General features: G+C 31.1%; 2 protein-coding genes across 3 annotated transcripts in view; one reads left to right on the top strand and one right to left on the bottom strand.

The window, feature by feature from the left end:
• LOC134725166 (voltage-dependent T-type calcium channel subunit alpha-1H-like) overlaps nt 1–7,033 on the top strand; it is a 102,338-nt gene extending 95,305 nt beyond the window's left edge. Inside the window, exons 32-34 of the mRNA XM_063588770.1 lie at nt 1,028–1,147; nt 1,991–2,129; nt 2,656–7,033. Of these exons, the coding sequence (XP_063444840.1) occupies nt 1,028–1,147; nt 1,991–2,129; nt 2,656–4,091 (1,695 nt within the window). The 3' untranslated portion in view covers nt 4,092–7,033. The remainder of the gene's footprint in view (nt 1–1,027; nt 1,148–1,990; nt 2,130–2,655) is intronic.
• Nucleotides 7,034–16,936: 9,903 nt separating this feature from the next.
• The window catches only part of LOC134725165 (SEC14-like protein 1), a 42,325-nt gene continuing 38,327 nt past the window's right edge, over nt 16,937–20,934 (bottom strand). The window contains exons 15-16 of one of the 2 annotated variants that reach the window (XM_063588768.1): nt 20,077–20,096; nt 16,937–18,659 (exon numbers count right to left, since the gene is read on the bottom strand). In XM_063588768.1, coding sequence (XP_063444838.1) covers nt 20,078–20,096 — 19 coding nt within the window. In that variant the 3' untranslated portion in view covers nt 16,937–18,659; nt 20,077. The remainder of the gene's footprint in view (nt 18,660–20,076; nt 20,097–20,934) is intronic. The other variant, XM_063588769.1, reaches the window with a different exon arrangement.

Genomic DNA, 20,934 nt, shown 5'->3' with positions numbered 1-20,934 from the left:
TGGTAGTGTTTTTATAATTTGTCTAATAGTAGCTTATAGATTGTTGTGCTGTAAAAGGCAGATAAAATGCATGTGCTTACATCCCATCTTGTGATTGTCATATTGACCTCTTAATATAATTTTGTGAGGCAGTACTATAAATATTTGAAATAACAACATATAATTTTGGTTCATAAAAATGCATTTCATTGCTAGGTTGATGAAGTCTTATCTTAATGACCTATAATTTCTTCTGGGTGTATATTTATTACTTTGTTAAATTGAAGAAATTTATAGCTAAATGATAAGATAAAAGCTATATCAATAATTGTTATGTACATATTATTTTTAAAGAATTTCACTGATACGTGTGTCTGTAAAACTTTTCGGCCTCAATTAATTCAGCATTTGCAATTGTAAGCCTTTTATATGACGGCAAAAATTGTTGGTGTGGTCATCCTTGTTATCTGTATTATGCCTAGACGGTAACAAGCTTGAATATTGTGTCCAAACTTTCCCCAACTTTTCAGCTTAAGACCTTTGGGGCCGTATCTAGCTGTGCTCAGCAAAGCATTTTATTGATATATGGCAACAAGCTTCATCTCATTATGTCATATAATATGGCACATTTTAAGTTCCTTTGATGTTTAACTTCCTGTTTGACAATATTTTACATCATAAAAACATCATGTACATATGTGATATTTTCATAACCATTTTCTTAGCATCTACTTGTAACAACTTCTTGATATATTGCACCAAGGTTTATGTGGTCATACCATACCATGTGAAATTTTAACAGTCTTTATTCTTTATTTTGTTCCATAAGCAGATGTCTTCATTCTGGTTAACAAAGTTAAAAAAATATATGTTTTTTTTCAATTTAGACCAAACAGCCTATTCAGTTCTACTGATGTGGGTTTTTTTCTGAAAATTTTGTGGCAATGATTTGCATGATTTTGTGAAAAAATTACCTTCTTTGATATCAAGGTCATAATAATTAACCAGTGCAAACAATTTATATAAAACAAACATGATATATTTTCAGGAATCTCACAGGGTGATGGCAGACGACGGAGCTGAGGTTGGGGATGGTGAAAACAATGATGCTGAGGAAGGGGGTGAACAAAAGGACGATTCCAAATTGTCTGAAAAATCTACTGACCAGGTATTCTTTAAATACTTTAAAAGTACTAATATAATTTAAGTTTTCAAGTAGCACGATTATTTTATTGCCATATATAATAAGCTCTGTATCTATGTTGGCCCATTGTAGCATTTCTGCACTGGGGTGTTTTAAACAAAACTCACAAATAGATATGATATTAAGGCTGTTTTCAGAATTGAGAAGTAAAATCAGTATTATATAATCAGAGAATGGTCATTGAATAATTTTCTGTAAATGAAATTAAAACTACAATTAGAAACAAAACATTATAACAAAAGAGCATCATAAAAACGAAATCTGAAACTGTTTTATTGTAGATATTTTCCAGTTAATAATCTAAACTTCAAGATGATGAACATTATTTGTTGTAGAATATGTGATTTGAGATGTGAATGTTCCTCAATGTTTAGGGTAAAACAAAAGCAACATTCAATAGTCATAAATTGTTTAGATAAAAACAAACCGAGTCACAAACTAAAACTGAGGAAAGCACGTCAGCTAAGAGAGGAAAACAACTGAACTGCCAAAAAAGGCCCTAATGCCAACATACATTAAAACGAACTATTTGAAAATAACTAACTTATTTCTGACTAGGTACAGGACATTTTTTGCAAAAATGGTTGGTTGAACCTGGTGTTATGGCTAGCCAACCCTCCTGCTTATTTGTGGAATTGCTAAAAATAAAATGACAACACTAGGTGACATACAGTACAAACAAAACACTAAGCACTGACAAATGCAAAAATAAATAATATAATAGTACAATACAACATGTAAACTGCAGAATAACAACACTTAATGTTGTGCATTTAATAAAACTGTCAATTTGATGCATCATTTCAGAAATCAGTAAAGATTCCAACGCCCATACCAGGATATATCCGTCGTCTGAGAACTCCCATCTCAAAACAGTTCTCACTGCCACCAAGCTTTACATTTTGTCCACCAAGCAACGAACAGTTATCTGACCGTTCTGTTAGAAGTAAGTCAAATTTCAGACTTTTATATAAATTAGTATAAAAGAGAGGCTAAAGACACAAGAGGGTCATTCAAACTCATAGATCGAAAATAAGCTTGCATTGTCATGGTGAAAAAAAAACACAAAAAATAGTACACAAGACACCACAAAAAAGTACCCTCTCATAATCTCATTATATGATTATTGACAACTGTTTAATACTAATGCCAGTTTTATTTTCAAATCAGCATGCAAATCATAACCAAGAATTAGATTGTTTGATATCAAATAGCATTTCTTATGCCCAAACGAGATGAAAATGTGTTGTTAATCTGTTCTAGACAAACAGAATCATATTCAAAGCACCATTTTCTAATGTAAAGCTTGAAAAGGGTTAACACTAATCTTCATGAATTGATTCAAGGGATTTTTTTTCAGAAATTGAATTAGATATTTCAAAATCTTAAATCAAACAATTTTTAAATCTTCATTGGAATATTTATGTCTGATAAATTGATACATTGTACTAATTGATCGAAACTTATTACAGGTACTTTGTTGGTACCAATAGACATAATGGTATCCAGCTATAACAGTAATCTAGATATGAGTCTCGATGCCTCTGGATCAAGTTTAGAGGTCCCATTAACCCCATCATATTATTCCGATTCATCAAGTTATACTGAGACAAACATTGATAATAGTAGTGAAAACGTCATTCCAAAAATAGCAGACGAATTAAAAAAGTCTACTGCCCCATCACAGAGACATCGTCGGAGACTTGTCCGCCAAAAAGTAGTTAGCGAAAGTCCACCTGCTGTGGATAAATGTATTTTATTGAATTTATATGAATTATCAGAGACGAAAAAGAAAATTGGAACAGTTTCTCAGTCTCATCCGTCATTGCTTGTACAAAACAAAGATGGTGGCCACAAAGGCTGTGAAATTTGTAAGTGTAAAATGTCTAACATTAGTTGTCGGAGTGCTGCCAAACACAATCCACTACACAGGAGTCAATCTAGTGGGGCAGAAAAAGTTAAAATTAGAGACAAGCACATGTTGGCTCAGCGAAGAGGTGGAAGGGAAAGACGTTCACGCATTTATATTAGAAATATATCTGATGCATCTAATGCTAGCTCATTGACAAGGGACAATAGTGTCTCGCAATCGGATAAAAATGTAACTTTGTCTCCAGACAATTCTGGTGAGTCTGCACCATTGAAAAGTCCATGTAGAAAACATCCTCATTCTCGTGATAATACATTAGATTCAGGTTCGTTTGACTGGTCAGCTGATGAAGCTGCCTGTGATGAAGAGGTGCGTTTGATTACTGGTACCCCTCCAGAGACAGAGGACGAACAGGAGCAGGTATCTCCTCCATGGACAAGGGAGGGTACTGCTGTTAATGAAAGTTCAGTTTGTTCCACAGTTGTACCAGAAGCAACTTCTGCAAACAGTGATCGAATAATAAATCCACCAATGAATTTGGTTTCCACACCAACAAACAATTTAAATCCATGTCACTCAATACCAATGTGTCGTTCACCATTACCACCATCACACTTGTCTATAGAAATTCCAGAGCATTCATCACACCTGTCATCCTCGTCATGTTTATCAACAAATTCTACAAAAAATTCACCAGACAAATTATTGTTACCAAATTCATCATTGACTATTCCTAGATCACCAAAACCACCACGACTGTCACCATTGTTTCTTTCCATTCCTGTCGTAGAATGTCCGTCGAGTGAAGAAGGCGGAGATCAATCTTCCCTTTCTGTTCCTCGAGTTAATACCCCAGTGCCTTCTAGAAGTAGTGACAGTGTTTCCCATAATTCCATTAGTCCCTCAGGAGCAGACGGACATTGTGATAAACGTATAGAAGACTCAGATCAGAGCAAAACTGTGATAAATAAACTGTCACAAGGTCACCTGACTTTAAGAAGACGTTTACATTCAGCCGATTCTCAAGATGATAATTGAAAAAAATGCATACTTTTTTACTTTGAAGTCAATTTACTTACTAAGTCTTTTTATAAAATTTGTTGTCAATTACACTTTCAAAAAGAATATTCTGAAATTCAGTAGTAAAATGCAAATATTGTATTTCATCAGTAATTTCTATACACCATATAGAGGTCTAATTTTATACAATTTTCTTCACTATTTAGTGCTACATGTATAACTTTTTTTCACTAAGTCCAGTTCCCATAAACATAGTTTAATACATTATATTTTTATTAGAATATTCATTATTTTACTATTTCTTGTGATACATTTTTTTCAATTTATTATTGACACATTTGTACAAATTGTTCATGCAATCAGAATTTTCAATGCAGGGTATAAACTACAATGAAAATTATATATATACTTGATTTATGAGTTTGTTTGTTCAACCCAAATGGATCTGATATAACTTTTTGCCTTTTTTGAATTGTCTTGCAGCTTTTTTTTTATCAGAAAAATTGAATAATGACAGATATACGATATATAAAAGGGGTTTCAGTTGCGAACATGATTTTGCCAATAATGCTAAACACAAACTTTTATTCCTTCATTTATCATACATAATTCATAGACCCAATACACAAAACAACTATAATTACACAGAGCATCCAACAGAAAATGCATATTACTGTACATTTATTCTAATTTAAATTTGATGCGCTCCATACAAATCTTTCTTTTGGGAATTTAATTCTCTCCATGCAACATAGTTCTTGTGGAAATTTGAGGCTCTCCATACAAATCATTCTTTTGGGAATTTGAGGTTCTCCATACAAGATTATTCTTTTGGGAATTTGAGACTCTCCATACAAATATTTTTTTTCAAATTTGATGCTCTCCATACAAATAATTATTTTGGGAATTTGATGCTCTGCATACAAGTATATTTTTTTTCAAATTTGATGCTCTACATACAAGATAATTCTTTTGGGTTGAACAATATTTTTGTGTGAATGATGTGATAGAATAGCTATGTGATTTTTTCAAAGTTATTAGTTTCTTTTGTGAAAAAATGGTTAATTGGTAGTATTGTGAATTTTCCTGTGATATGCTTGGTATTTAGATACCCAAAAGTACAACTGAACATAAAGAAATTTGGAAATAAAAACAATTTCATCAGTGTCTGTCACCAGGCACTATGAAATTACCTCCCCTTCTTTTTGTTCGTGTATATGGACATTATGTCTTTTAAAGACATAGTTTTATTCCAAAATTGTAATTATGAGTTAAGATGAGTTATTTCCCTTCTTGGTAGGATTAGGACTGGTATCTTGCAATAATTAGAAGCAACAAAAATTCATGTAATAGATAAGCTGTCCATTAAATTTTCAATTTTTGCTAAAACGGTATTTTATTTTCATAGTTCTAGTCAAGTTCAATTATTTTACCAAAATTATTTGTATGAGCATTTTACAATTATAAAAAAGTATCTTGTTTTCACCATTATAGGTTGGTCCCCTCCGTTAAATATCTGGTATGCCTTCGGAATATGAAAATATTAAGATACATGTATTGGCAAGAATTTCAATAATGGTTGGGAAACAGACTTAGTCTCACAGCCAACCATTGTGATTATTGGGAAAGAACCAGATTTTATTTCTATTTGTTTGTTAAATAAAATTGTAAACAAAAAACAGCCATGAACATTCCATTTCCAAACTTACTATAGTATACAAAATTTGCAACTTTCCTTTCATTTGTTTATGATAATGTCCCCACAAAGATACCTCACCTTTTGAAACCTTCTTTTTTAAATTTATAGTTGCAGATTTGTTCTTGAATCTTCTTGAAAATTATTTCCTGTTGTAAATGAGATCATGCATGTTGTTGCAAATGAGAACATTTCTATCTTTTTTTATATTCTTGTAGACAGAAAGTTTTTGATGGAAAGAGACAAAAAGTGATTGCTTTGCAAATGTGGTTTGTCAACTGGCCAAATATATAGGTCAGTTGAAAAAGTACAGTTTCTGAACTTGAAATAGGTGTATAGTGACCTCATCAGACTTCCTGTCCTGTTGTCTTCTGGGTATTGGAATATCTTTTGTGTTTACATTTTGTGATATTTTTACTTATCAACCATTTAATGGTCATATATGGTAATACTATTGTAGGTAATATGTTTTTGATTTGTGTTAATTTTTACGCTAGAATACATTCTATATCACTTATACTGTGGATTCATTATTTTTCGTTGGATACCAATTTTCAGGGATTTTCTGGTAACCCTAATTTCAATGTATAACCCTTAACAAAAGTTATATAGACATGTAAGCAGACTTTGGCAAAACATGAAATCAAATATCCATGAAAATGAAAAATTCCCTCAATCCATGAAAATTGGTACATGTGAAAAAAGTAAAGTTTCAAAGGAATTATTGGGAAAATCTGTATTAATTTTGAAAGAAATTTGAACGATATTTGATACACAAATTTCTGTTTAAGTATGTAATTTTCCATTGGTGAAAGGCTCAAATTTTTTTGATTTTTTTCCTCTGATTCTTCAAATACAACTCTGTACAAATGAAACAAACAGATTATCGATAAGGAATATGTTGCATATATCCATTTACTTGTTAAAATTTGCTAATTGGAATTTTTAAATGAGTTATTTATTAAATTATATTGATCAATTATACATATCTTTTAAAATGTTTCTTGTTTTACTGTATTTATTTATTTATTTATTTTCTAATTATGAGTCGATTGTTTTTGAACATGTGAAAATCTGTGATTTATTCATTCTATTAATTATGCATTATATGTATGGATCATGTTAGAATTGTATGTGTGAATGCATATAAATTTTACTGCAATCATTAAATAGACAATTTTTTCTTACATCAGAATTTTTTCATTGTTATATTATCCACATTGTATATTAAAAAGCACTAATTTATCTATAGTTCTTCTAGTGTTATGTTTTGTCTTATGTTTTTTTTTTCCTTTTTTCTTGCAATGTACTTTTAGTAAAACAGACACAGCCAAGGCTCCATGTTGAAGATGGTACTTTGACCTATAGTGGTTTTCATAACAAAAGAGATCAAAACACCGCCTCGAAATATACCAGAGTGACATTGATCTAAATAAACTGACAATGCAATGGCTAAAAAAGAAAAAGACAAACAGACAAATGAAAGTTCACAAAACACAACATAGAAAACTAAAGACTAAGCATCACAAACCCCACCAAATACTGCTCAAATTGCAACTTGGATGGAGGATTGTCTCATTGGCAATCATACTACATCTTATAATGGCCTATCTCTGATAGTAGAAGGGCATTATATTTTTCAGTCTGTGTGTCATTTTGTTTGTACATTCCTCCGTCTGTTTGTTTTGTTGTCCTGCCTCAGGTTTACGTTTTTGGTCAAAGTAGTTTTTGATGAAATTAAGTCCAATCCACTTGAAACTAAGTAGTGCATCTGAATGCTATTGACACATTCTAGTTTTTCTACCCCATTTATGGGCATTATGTTTTCTGGTCTGTGCATCCGTTCGTTCATCCGTACGTCTGTTCCTTTGTTCGTTCCTCCGTCTGTCCCGCTTCAGATTAAAGTTTTTGGTTGAGGTAGTTTTTGATGAACATGTGCCCTATGATATGATCTTTCTGATTTTAATGCCAAAAGTAGAAATTTTCTCCCATTTTCACGGTTCTCTGAACATAGAAAATGATAGTGCAGATGGGGCATCCATGTACTGGGGACACATTCTTGTTATATAAGTTTAATTCAAAAGTGATCAGGCAAAGAGATCAATCAAGGTCAAGTAACCTGGATCAAACTGTTTCACCAGTCTTTAAACAGTTTTAAAAAAGGTGAATGATACCAAAGAGATAGACAAACTCCTAAGTTGTAAAACAAAACTGACAACAAAAAGTCACAACATCATGGCAAAAAAAGAAAATACCAAAAGACCAACAACAGTATACGAAACACAACAGAATAATAAAGACTGAGCAACATTAATGTCACTAAAATCCTTGAGTAAAATCAGGTGCTCTGGAAGGGTAAACTGTTCCTACTCCACTTGTGGTGCCTGTTGTGTTTTTTATGCAAGAAACAAACTCTGTGATGTCTAAGTAGGTAGACATAGCTTTTGATTGCCAAATACATGTATTAACTGAGATCAGTTGATGTTTCTGTGGACATTCTAAGGGGTACAAAATGTGCTCTCAATACAAGGACATGTTTCTGCTGTAATTTTACATTATTCATGACACAACTTCTCATAAGTGGACTTTTTCTATTAGGGTCATTATTTCCATTGAATTAATATGACCCTTCAAACGTGGGGGTCTAATGGTAAACATGTTCACCTTACAATCATTCCATACACCAAATATAGAAGACCTATTGCTTATAGTATCTGAGATATGGACTTGACCATCAAAACTGTCTGACCGGCATGAGAACCTTGCAAGGTACGCACATACTAAATATAGTTATCATATTACTTATAATAAAAGAGAATTTAACATTAAAAATTGAAAATGAGGTCAAGGACATTGGACATGTGACTGACAGAAAGTTCGTAACATGAGGCATCTATATACAAAGTATGAAACATCCAGGTCTTCCACCTTCTGAAATATAAAGCTTTTAAGAAGTTAGCTAACACAGCCACCACTGGATCACTATCCCTATGTCGAGCTTTCTGCAACAAAAGTTGCAGGCTCGACAAAAACAATGAAAATGATTGCAAGACCAGATGAACACTGCCAGACAACATGAACACAATGCATTCATTCCATACACAAAATAGATGTTATATAAAAAGATGTGGTTTGGTTGCCAATGAGTCAACTCTTCACTAGAGAACAATACAGTAATTAACAACTAGAGGTCACCATACCACCTTCAACCAGATGCTCTGCAGGGCGTAGCTTTATACGACCGCAGAGGTTGAACCCTGAACGGTTGGGGCAAGTATGGACACAACATTCAAGCTGGATTCAGCTCTAAATTTGGATTGTGATTAAATAGTTGACACAGCATAGGTTTCTGACACAGAATGAATGTGTTCTAATGAACTTAAAATTTTTGTTTTCTCTTAGAGCAATTCACTATGCTGTTGAATATTAATCCTCTCAAAAAAATGTTTGAAGAAATTTTCTTTTTATTTATGAATTTCAAATGAGAAAATTGAATCCAATTTTTTTAATCACATCACCCTTTCCCTTATTCCAAAACTAATCTCAATTTAAATTTCTAATGGAGTTTGCAAGAATAACTACTCATTTAAATACATCATAAAATATTAAGATGTAAAAAACTGCTTGTTATCATTGAATGGTAAAGATTATTTTAATTTATCAGTTGGTAGTAAAAAGTGAATATACATTGTATATTGTATATATATAACAAAGATTTAAGTTGATTCTGGACAAAGAAAGATAACTCCAAATAAAAAAAATTCTTACAATTAGATATTTCTTGCTTACTATTCTAAACAAAGAAAGATAACTCTAATTAAAAACAAAATTGCTATTTCACAATATTTTGCAATAAGATATTTCTTGCCATTGGGCAATACTGTGCAATTGAAAAGACTTGCTATTGCACAAAACTTAATATAATAATTTTAGATCCTGATTTGGACCAACTTGAAAACTGGGCCCATAATCAAAAATCTAAGTACATGTTTGGATTCAGCATATCAAAGAACCCCAAGATTTCAATTTTTGTTAAAATCAAACTAAGTTTAATTTTGGACCCTTTGGACTTTAATGTAGACCAATTTGAAATCAAGACCAAAAATGAGGAATCTACATACACAGTTAGATTTGGCATATCAAAGAACCCCATTTATTCAATTTTTGATGAAATCAAACAAAGTTTAATTTTGGACCCCGATTTGGACCAACTTGAAAACTGGGCCGATAATCAAGAATCTAAGTACATTTTTAGATTCAGCATAACAAAAAACCCAAACGATTAATTTTTTGTCAAAATCAAACGAAGTTTAATTTTGGACCCTTTGGACCTTAATGTAGACCAATTTGAAAAAGGGACAAAAGTTAAAAATCTACATACACAGTTAGATTCGGCATATCAAAAAACCCCAATTATTCAATTTTGATGAAATCAAACAAAGTTTAATTTTGGACCCTTTGGGCCCCTTATTCCTAAACTGTTGGGACCAAAACTCCCAAAATCATCACCAACCTTCCTTTTATGGTCATAAACCTTGTGTTTAAATTTCATAGATTTCTATTTACTTATACTAAAGTTATGGTGCGAAAACCAAGAAAAATGCTTGTTTGGGTCCCTTTTTGGCCCCTAATTCCTAAACTGTTGTGACCTAAACTCCCAAAATCAATACCAACCTTCCTTTTGTGGTCATAAACATTGTGTTTAAATTTCATTATTTTCTATTTACTTAAACTAAAGTTATTGTGCGAAAACCAAGAATAATGCTCATTTGGGCCCTTTTGTGGCCCCTAATTCCTACACTGTTGAAACCAAAACTCTCAAAATCAATTCCAACCTTTCTTTTGTGGTCATAAACCTTGTGTCAAAATTTCATAGATTTCTATTAACTTAAACTAAAGTTATAGTGCGAAAACCAAGAAAATGCTTATATGGGCCGTTTTTGGCCCCTAATTCCTAAAATGTTGGGACCAAAACTCCCAAAATCAATACCAACCTTCCTTTTGTGGTCATAAACCTTGTGATAAAATTTTATAGATTTATATTCACTTTTACTAAAGTAAGAGTGCGAAAACTAAAAGTATTCGGACGACGACGACGACGACGACGCCAACGTGATAGCAATATACGACGAAATTTTTTTCAAAATTTGCGGTCGTATAAAAATGAACTTTCACTTATAGTACTAGTATTTAGGGTATGGACTTCACCACAAAAACTTAACCTTGATCACTGATCTATGAAAAAAGGTCAAGGTCAGGTGAACTCTAAATGACTGACAAGTGAACATGATGATGATGCATTCAGGTCTCCTATCTTCTGAAATATTAAGCTTTACACACACAGTTTACAGGACTGTCAATGTCGGAAAGTAACCCATATGTTTGGCATACTGCAACTTTCATCATAGGCAAAACATAAATGAGTTTTAAACAACAATTTTATATTATGATCGTATAGGTGCGTGTTAAAAACAAATCAAAAACAGTTATTATTATTTTAAAATGTAATTTTATTTACATTAATTATTCATAATTTAACATGAGTACAATTCTTAACAAAATATCTTAAAACATAACACAGAGGATATATCAAATGATGTGTATTGATTGGACTAATAGGTCATGTGACATGTATTGATTGGACTGATAGGTCATGTGATGAAAACCATAATAAAATTATTACTTCATAAATTCACCCTATATGGCAATTTCTTCATGTATGTTTAATTTTGCCTTAAGGAATTAAAGTGTACTGAGGATTTATTTTTTTCATGAGATACTACTTTTCGTAAAATTTAAAATTCATTTGAGTAAACATCATTGGCACATCATTATGGTGATGGTTTCAGTGACACAGACTGATGGGGAATTTCTTTTCACTCTCTCAAATGTGTTCACCTTTTAAAAAAACATCCATAAACAACACTTTTTTCCTTGTAAATATGTATAAATAAAATAGTATGTTTGAAATATATGATATGTACTGGTATGTACCCATAAGTTGGTATGATTATTGAAATATTCTAAATATGTGATCATGGTAAATTTTATGACTCAAATATGGCTAACTTACATTGATTATACATACAGGATCTATGGACCAACGACTTAGGGTCTGGATGGGGTTAAGGATAAGAGAATAAGGGCCCCATTTAGGTGTCATACTACCAATTACTCCCTCAAATTTAGAACGTATGTGAAAGTAGCCCTTCTCGGACAAAAAATAGTGCATTTGATGTCATTGTTTACTTAAACTAACCAACAAATTGGCAGAAATGAAACTATTGGTGAAAGAGAAATATATTAAGACCATTTTGAGCTAAAATTTACTTGTTTTGAGTTTGCATTCAAAATTGAGGATTAATGCACTCCATAGTATACTAATTTAAGATTTCCAGAAAACCAGGGGGTTATTCTTAGTGGTACCTCTATTCAGAAGACCTTTTCTTTTTTATATGATTTTAAACATCTGTTGAAAATTAGCATGTAGAAAGCTGATACATGTAGGATTCAGGATATACCTGGTTTCTATGAAGTTTAAGGTAAAATATTTAGAAAGCTGTGAAAATTGTAAAATTTGTTTGAACAGATAGGGACTTTTAATTGGTGGTATGACACCAAAATGACAAATGGAGAAAAATGAGGAAGAATAGAGTACTGGGTAATAGGATGCAAAAGTATAAAAGAATAATTATGGAAAATAAACTAAATCATACAATTACAGAACTTATTAATAGTATTAAAGATAATTTTAATGAAAAGTTTACAGAAAAGGCATTGCTTTTAAAGAAAAAGATTTTTTTTTTTAGGATTTAAAGAATAAAGAAGAACCTCCATCAAGACAATCATAGTTATGTTATGTTAGTACATGTATATGTAAAAATATTTCAGCAAACTTATTATATCTTTATATGAAATAATGTTTTATAATGGACTATAATGAATATGCTTAGACTTTGGATTGAGAAATTAAAGAAAACTGATGACTAATGTTTCATCTCCCAGATTTTGACAATTGTACACACAAATATTTTAGTATCCTAAAGTACTTAACCCAAAACAGCGTAGTTTTATGTTTTTTTACTAGTGCTTTAAGTACAACTTTATGGCAGCTCACACTAGTCAACTGTTTTCTAGATTCTCAGTTTCTGCACAGTGATATTTATGTGTCCTGACATAGAAATAAATATAAGCATTCACTAGATTCTCACTTTCTCACTTTCTATAAATTACATAGAAATAAATAGATAGGAGTTCAGCATGATTCTCTAGATTCTCTGTTTCCATACAGTGATATTTATGTGTTCTGACATACAAATAAATACATATGAGTAAAGCAATCTCTTGATTCAAACTTTCTATATAATACATAGAAATAAACAGATAGGAGTCAAGTATTCTTTAGATTCTCACTTTCTATACAGTGATATTTTATATGTGTACTGACATAGAAATAAATATATATGAGTAAAGCAATCTCTAGATTCTCTCTTTCCATACAGTGATATTTATGTCTTCTGACATAGAAATAAATATATATGAGTAAAGCAATCTCTAGATTCTCTCTTTCCATACAGTGATATTTATGTGTCATGACAGAAATAAATACATAAGTTAACTTTATAATGTTCACCCTGTTAAAGTTCATTGTCATACCTCATCCTAAAATATCAAGTATTATTTTTTTAAATTTAAAGAATCTTCAATAACAATGTAGTACACTGCAAACTTCACACTATCTAAAACATACATCAATATCTCTCTTTAAGTTTCAGACTTGACACCAATATAAAACTGATTGTTCTAAAACTTAATAAAAGACAGTACCATCCAGTTCTTCATAAATGAAAAACAGAAACTACAAACTAATATACTGTGGATAAATTATCATTCATGGGATACTAATTTTTGGAGACTTTGAGGTCAAATGTAAACCACGATTTCAATATTCAACAAAGTATAGATTTTATATATACTTTTATGGGGGTCTCATTGGGGGGTTCCGATCCTGGATCCCGCTTACTGTTTTGTCAGATTCCCGTATCCTGCTTACACTATGCACTTAAGCAATTTTCATTTTTTTGTCATTTCCCGGGCCCCAGTAGACCTCATTTCCCGTTTTCACGCCACAATAATTTGACTTTCATGTGTCACGCTTATAAAAAATTGACAATCCTGCATCACGCTGAGACCCCAAAAGACCCCCACTTTAATTTATGCCAACTTTGTTTAAACCACAAAATCAAATATCTATGAAAATACAATTGTTTCCTTAGTCCACAAAAATAATGAATCCACAGTATCTAACTGAAAGCACTAAATTTTTTATTATCCACTAATATGCACTTTAAATCAAACTACAAAGTAATTGCCTTTATTATTTTGCATCAACATAATGCTTATAATTATCTGTATTCTTATATATAAGAATTCTTTTCTATTGCTATACTACTGGTTTGAAACATTGTATATATGTATGTAGGGTAAGCTAGCACTTTCTGATTAAAACAAAATGTTCTGCTAATAAATTTCCATTCATCATTTGAATAAAAATGCCAAATATCTTTTTATCCGAGACCTAGAATATGTCAAAGAATTGGTTTGTTTATTTACCATATCTACAACAGTAGCAATACCATAGATCTTTGAATTATCAACTAAGAATAGTTTATAGTGGTCTCGTGGTTGTGTAAATATTAGTCAATGGTTGAAATATTAATCACACATTCCTGTGAGAAGTGAATAAAATATTGAATATTTAAGAAAAATGAAAATTCATGAACATTTTTATTTTCCTTGACATTAATACTAATGTTGGTGATTTGAATAAATCAGGTTCCAATACTTATTTTTTGGCTCATTCACATGAATATTGCTATTTTTGTATTTTGTATGGCACAATTTATTGTAAGAAAACGTCGACTAAACTATGCTAGTTTATATTTTCCATCGTTTGATTGCTTTAAATCTTTGATGGCAGTTATCATTCCTTTAAAACCATAGGCATAGATCATGAAATTAAGCTATGTGTTAAGAATTAATTTTAGAATAACCTATACAAACATTTCACTGTCTTTCTACCTATATAAACCAAAACTAACCTAACTGTCTAATGATAAATAATTCAAATTTGCATTGATATGTTTAGTATGGTTCTTTTATATGATGATTGTGCCAGTTTATTTAGCTAGATTTTGATCTGGGTAAATTTGCTGTGACTACCTAAGAATGACTTCTGCAAACTCCTTCAACATTTAATAGACCAGATTTCATTAAACTATTGCCTACTTCAATTTACTCCTAAATTCATGAAGTAGATTTCTGAAAAAAACTATTGCTTTCTTCAAATTCCTCCTTAATTCATTGAAGCAGATTTCCTTAAACTATTGCCTACATTGTACTGCATATTCCTTCCAATTCAACGAAGCAGAGTTCATAAACCTATTGCTTCCTAAATTCAAAGTTAAGCAGCATAAATTGCTACAGTATGAAAGAGATTTTTCAACACAAAATCACATGAAAATCAAAACAAAAAAAACATGAAACTATACCTAACATAACAATTATCTATCAAAAAACAAAAATCAGGAAAACTGACTAATCGAAGTGCATTAAAACCTTAACATGGCACCTCAACTCTAGATTCCTCTCTTGTTTATTTCTTATACTTATTAACACATTTAACATATGACTAATTCTATAGAAAGTTTTCAAACTGTTCAATATGAATAATGGGAACTATATTGAAAACCCTAGTTTGATTTACATGAACACAAATTGACTTTGTCTGGCAGATTTGAAAAAAATACACTAATTCATTTTATTGATTTTTATTTCACATAATATTATATGTTATTCAGGTCTCAGACAGGGTATATACTGTGACATTCCTGGCTTAGAGTTTATATCCCCTGATCCGAAGGCGAAGGGGATATAAGACCTAAGCCGGGAATGTCACAGTATATACCCTGTCTGAGACCTGAATTACACATATATTACGGATTACCCCTGACTTAATGCTATTTTCCAGTGCAAGTATTTGTTGACAACACATATATGTTGAAAAACCCAAGCTGATATGTTCGACATTCGTGAAGGATTTTCTAATATGCTGTGAACATAATTTTATCGTGTATGTAATAATTTATAATAACACTTTTAGCATTAAATTTAAGTATTAAAAGTGTAAATTGCGTGATTTTGTGTTAAAAATGTATTATTGACTGACGCACGTCATTATTTTCCCTCTGTGAGCCTCCGTGACAGTCCCATAGCTGTTGACTACGTCACAAAGTAACCAGTGTTTTGATGACGTTTTTGAGGTTCCAATTGGGGATTAAAACGTCGTATATACCCGGCAGTTTCCCGAATATATACTGACATCTCTGTGTTGTTATCCAATCACAAACCTCGACACATTTGTATCCGTAATATCAACTAATATTTCACTTTTAATTTATCACCTAAACAACTTTTACAAACATCCTTCTTTTGTTACTTAAAACCATACATTTTTTTTTGTATATTAGCTTGAATGATTTTCTTGAAATCCTAAATCCATTAAATTATAAAGATTTATTATATAATGTATATATTATTGATTTGGCAAGTACTGTCGGCACATCCCTGAAAGGATAGTCAGTAATCCCCGGGTGTATATCTTTATTCTGAATTGTTCAAAAGGGAGATAATTTATAACATTTACTTTAAATGTTAAGGGAGATGAATCATAACATTAAGAGTAGAATGAAGTGATTGGATTTTAGAGTAATTGAAAATGAATGATATTTTTGGTATTTAACCTTTACAAGATATCATTATAACACCTTCCCCTCTCCTTTATTTTTTACACCTAGGACAATTTATCTTTCATGTTTAGCCTGAATAATTCTTTGAAAGACTAGCACTTTTATAATTGTAATGATCTACCATATATATCTTCCTTGTAACTAGTCAGGTGCACTTTAATTACTATTAAATATCTGTTTAGAATCATAGAGAAAAATATGTATATATTCTTCACTTACATATGTAGTACACAAACCTCAAAATAAAAACAAATACACAAATACTTGTTACATTTCAAAATAAAACCCATACACTAATACTTTTTAGATTTTAAATAAAAATGTCTACAATAATGCTTGTTCTCACAAAATAAAAACCCATACACTAATGCTTTTTTTCAATTTTGAATAAGAACTGTTATCTGTAAATAAAAATACTTTTAAACAATTTTACTTCTGACAAATCAATGACTTGTATACACATTTATACACATACTGATCACTCATATACACAATCACACACACAACAACAATTCTTGGACCACACCAAAACAAATGTGTATCAGCACCTGTTCTCTATTGTAATGTAGAGATTAAAACGACTAGGTATAAATTAACAATCAAAAAGAAACATATTATTACTGAGTTAGATTAACAAAGTGTGTGCATTATAACTGTGTTAAGGAGGCTCTCTAGGGTACAAAAATTTCAGCAAAAATTTAAACATTTTTTGTTTCATTACTTATTTTATTTATTACACAATTAATTGTTACTTTATGATTTGGTACAAAAATCAACCACAACAATCAATTCTTTTTGGCCCCAGATGACTTTTAAAATGTTTATATCATTGAAAAAGCTCCATATTATCTCCCTTTGGCAAAATAAATGCATTTTTTTTATCAAATAAGCTGAACTTAGTAATCTAGACTATTGTAAATTTTAAGCGATTTTTGAAATTTAGTTCTTTTTTTATTTCCATATTATCTTTTTTTCTCCTAGTAGTTCAACAGAAAAAAAGTACCTTAACAAAAATGCATGGTTCTTTCGAAAGCACATTGTGAATTCTATATTTAAGAAAAAAAAAGATTTATACCCGCGAGCCCCCTTAACAGCTACATATGTATTTTTTTATAATGTTAATAGCTACAAATGAATCTTAAAATGTGATTATTGATTACCACAACATATGTATATTTACATGTTAACAACTGCATATGTTAATTTACATGTGATAACAGCTAGATTTGTATTAACATCTACATATGTATCTTTACATGCTATAACAACTACATATGTATCTTTATGTGGTTTAAAAATTCAACCATTTTCAATGAAAAAACAAGTGTCTATTTTCATATGTGCTAAAATAGCTGTCATCGTGTGTTAATTTCAGTACTAACAATTACATATGCACTGTAAAATAACTTAATTCACACTTTTTTAAAGCTAAAAATATTTGTAACTACAATGATGAAATTATTTCTTTATGTTTTTATGATTTAGATATTTCTTCATAAAATGATATAATAAATTTGTAAGATCAGTAAATATAACTTTCTCTAACTCTGCTCCAAACAAATTATCTCAGATCAATAAAAAATCTCAACGGTAACCATTTTCTTTATTCTGAAATCCCAATTTCTGAATCAATGCATTCTGGGTAATATTTTCAAAAGTACTGTAATTATTGGTTTACAATGTTCCAAACTATCCAAATTCAACGGATGAAATGAAATGACTTTTATTTTAGGATACAAACAATGAAATTCCGAATGGTCCTTTAGATTCTGAAAAGGTGAATTGACAAACTGATTTTAAATGCCTTGTAATCTCACAAAATATTTTAAATCACACCCAAAAAAATCAGTAATATTTTCTTCAAACTATTAGTAGAAAAACTTATTCTCAATCAAATAAAAATTTCAAAATATTTTCCTCTTGGGACAATAATTCATTCAGTCAATCTTCATGTTGTTATGGAAGCTCTGTTGTTCCAAATGATTGATCACAGTTATCTAGATGTTTGATTCTGATGATCATAGTTATCTAGATGTTTGATTCTAAGTTCCTTTTGTATTTGGCCTTCGTTATCTCCTTAGTCTAAAAAAAAGAGCAATTCAAAAACTAAATAAGTATTCCTAACAATGTACAGTCAAAACTGCTATAAAGGAGGGTAGGAAGGCCCTTTACAGTCTGGTATCAAATAGTCATTTTCAGCTACCGTTAGGGTCAAATTAGTAAATTTTTACTGTTTTTACTGTGATACCTCAAAATATCCTTATAGTGAACCGTCGGAGGTTACAAACAATGATCATTATCATTATTTTTTTTAAAATTGACTTAATTTGTAAGTAATGCATATCTTTAACAGGATAAAACCAATTTTCACTGGTCTGGTAAACTTAGGAATGACTGAAATTGCAATATAGAGTAAATTTTATGCAATAAGCAGGGGTCGAAATTAGCGCTAGTCCGGTAGTCCGGGACTAGTAAAATTTGCGTCGGACCATTAGATTTTGTCAGCTGGTGGTCCGGTGGACCATAAAATTTGTCGATAAAAATCAATGATTGCATCGCAATCTCCGTTTGTTTACAAAACAATTTACCTGTGAAATCAATTACACCGTACTGGGGGGTATTACAATTGATCAAGTTAATTAATATCTCGGGTGAGCGTACTTCACAACAATATAAAATGTGAAATTTTTTGGAAGGAGTTAAACTGCCGGACAAAAAAATTAACATAACTGAAAATCAAAAGGAAGATCGAAATAAAGTATACGAAAGTGACAAAAGGAAACGCAAATACCAAAAATCATGGGGAAAAGATCTTGTGTTACTGTCTAACTTAATATGTAAACGAAAGCATCAAAATCAAATTAAACATCTGTCTTGTTTTTTGTGTTTGTCAAATTAATGTCATTTATGCAGGACCAGTAGATTTGGAGCCGGACCAGTAGAGTTTTCAGTCCACTTGTCCGACTGGCCAGTACACAAAAAAGCTTAAATTCGACTCCTGGCAATAAGCAAGTATAGTATTTTAATGGGAATCATAGCAACAAAAATAGCTTTGTATATAAAGACAATTTCAAAAACTACAGAGGCTTAAGAGTTTCTGGTTAATAATATAATACCAGAAACAACAAGAGCTATTTCAATAATGCAAAAAAAAAAAAATGCTTTTATAATTCAATGCTTCTAAAACAATAAAATAGGTACATATTATACATATACATGTATAATTAAAAAGTTTTAAAAACTTTATTCTACTTTATGCAAATTTTATCAGAGTGCAGCAGGTTAAAAAAGTTGAAATGTAATTAAGGTGTATTTATATTTTCAAAAGGGTATTTGTCAAAGGGTTAAAAGTGAGAGTCAAGTGCATTCAAATAAAAACAGTCTGTTTTCTCAAAGGTGTGCGGGAAGAGTATTGTGTAGTTCAAAGGTTAAACTGTTGTTTACTCAAAGGTTAATTGTTGTATCTAACATTGCTGGAAGAATTTTGTAGTGTCATTACCTTATGATGAATCATAATCTCTGAAAAATTATCAAATGTTAGAGCTAGTATGCAATTCCTAATTGTTCTGTTAAGCCCATTATTTTAGTGGCGACAAGAATGTTGCTTATCAGAAAAACAGAAAATTAAAGATGTGATTTGTTATTTCTTCTCCTTTTCATGATTGTTTCTTATTACCAATAAAACAAACCTATAGGAAAGAACAAGGTTCACTTTGGCAAAATATGGCTGAAAATTTAAACTTGATATTAAATATAGTCTTGTTTTTATCCTGATGGCGTTGCGCTAGGCACCGAAACATATCAATCAATAAAGTTTCTGCAGCAGTCCCTAAAGTGTTGTTGCTATAAGGCTCTCTACATTTTATGTGTTTTAGTTTAAACATATTTATTAATAGTGGTTTGGTAAACAAGTTTTGCAACTTATATTAATCCCTTTCCACTTTGCAGGTGTGAGCGCTGCCTTGTAGTGGCATTAGCCTACTCTTTTTCGAAATCTCAAAGGTGTCTTTAACGTGCAAGAGATATGGCTCTCTCTTAACACGGGTCAGTCATTTATCGTCCCCATCTGATGGACTATCATCGTTTCTTCAAGACCATACTTGGGAATGGTGTCAAGGTAGAGCCGAAAATTGAGTTCCGGAAATTTTCATCCCGTACGGGAATCATACCAGGATCCTTTGTGTTAGTAGTCCGATGCACTAACCACTACACCACGCTCTCATTTATGTGTTTTGTCATGACAACCCTGCATACCGGAGATATCTATTAACTTTAGGGACTCTATTGTACTACAGATTCACCAGGCGTTGGTTCACTTTTGTTTGTAAATATAGTCTTGTATAATAACATATTTTAC

Source organism: Mytilus trossulus, chromosome 7, assembly GCF_036588685.1.
Source record: "Mytilus trossulus isolate FHL-02 chromosome 7, PNRI_Mtr1.1.1.hap1, whole genome shotgun sequence".
Classification (NCBI taxonomy): Eukaryota; Metazoa; Mollusca; class Bivalvia; order Mytilida; family Mytilidae; genus Mytilus; species Mytilus trossulus.
This window is presented reverse-complemented; position numbering and strand designations above follow the sequence as displayed.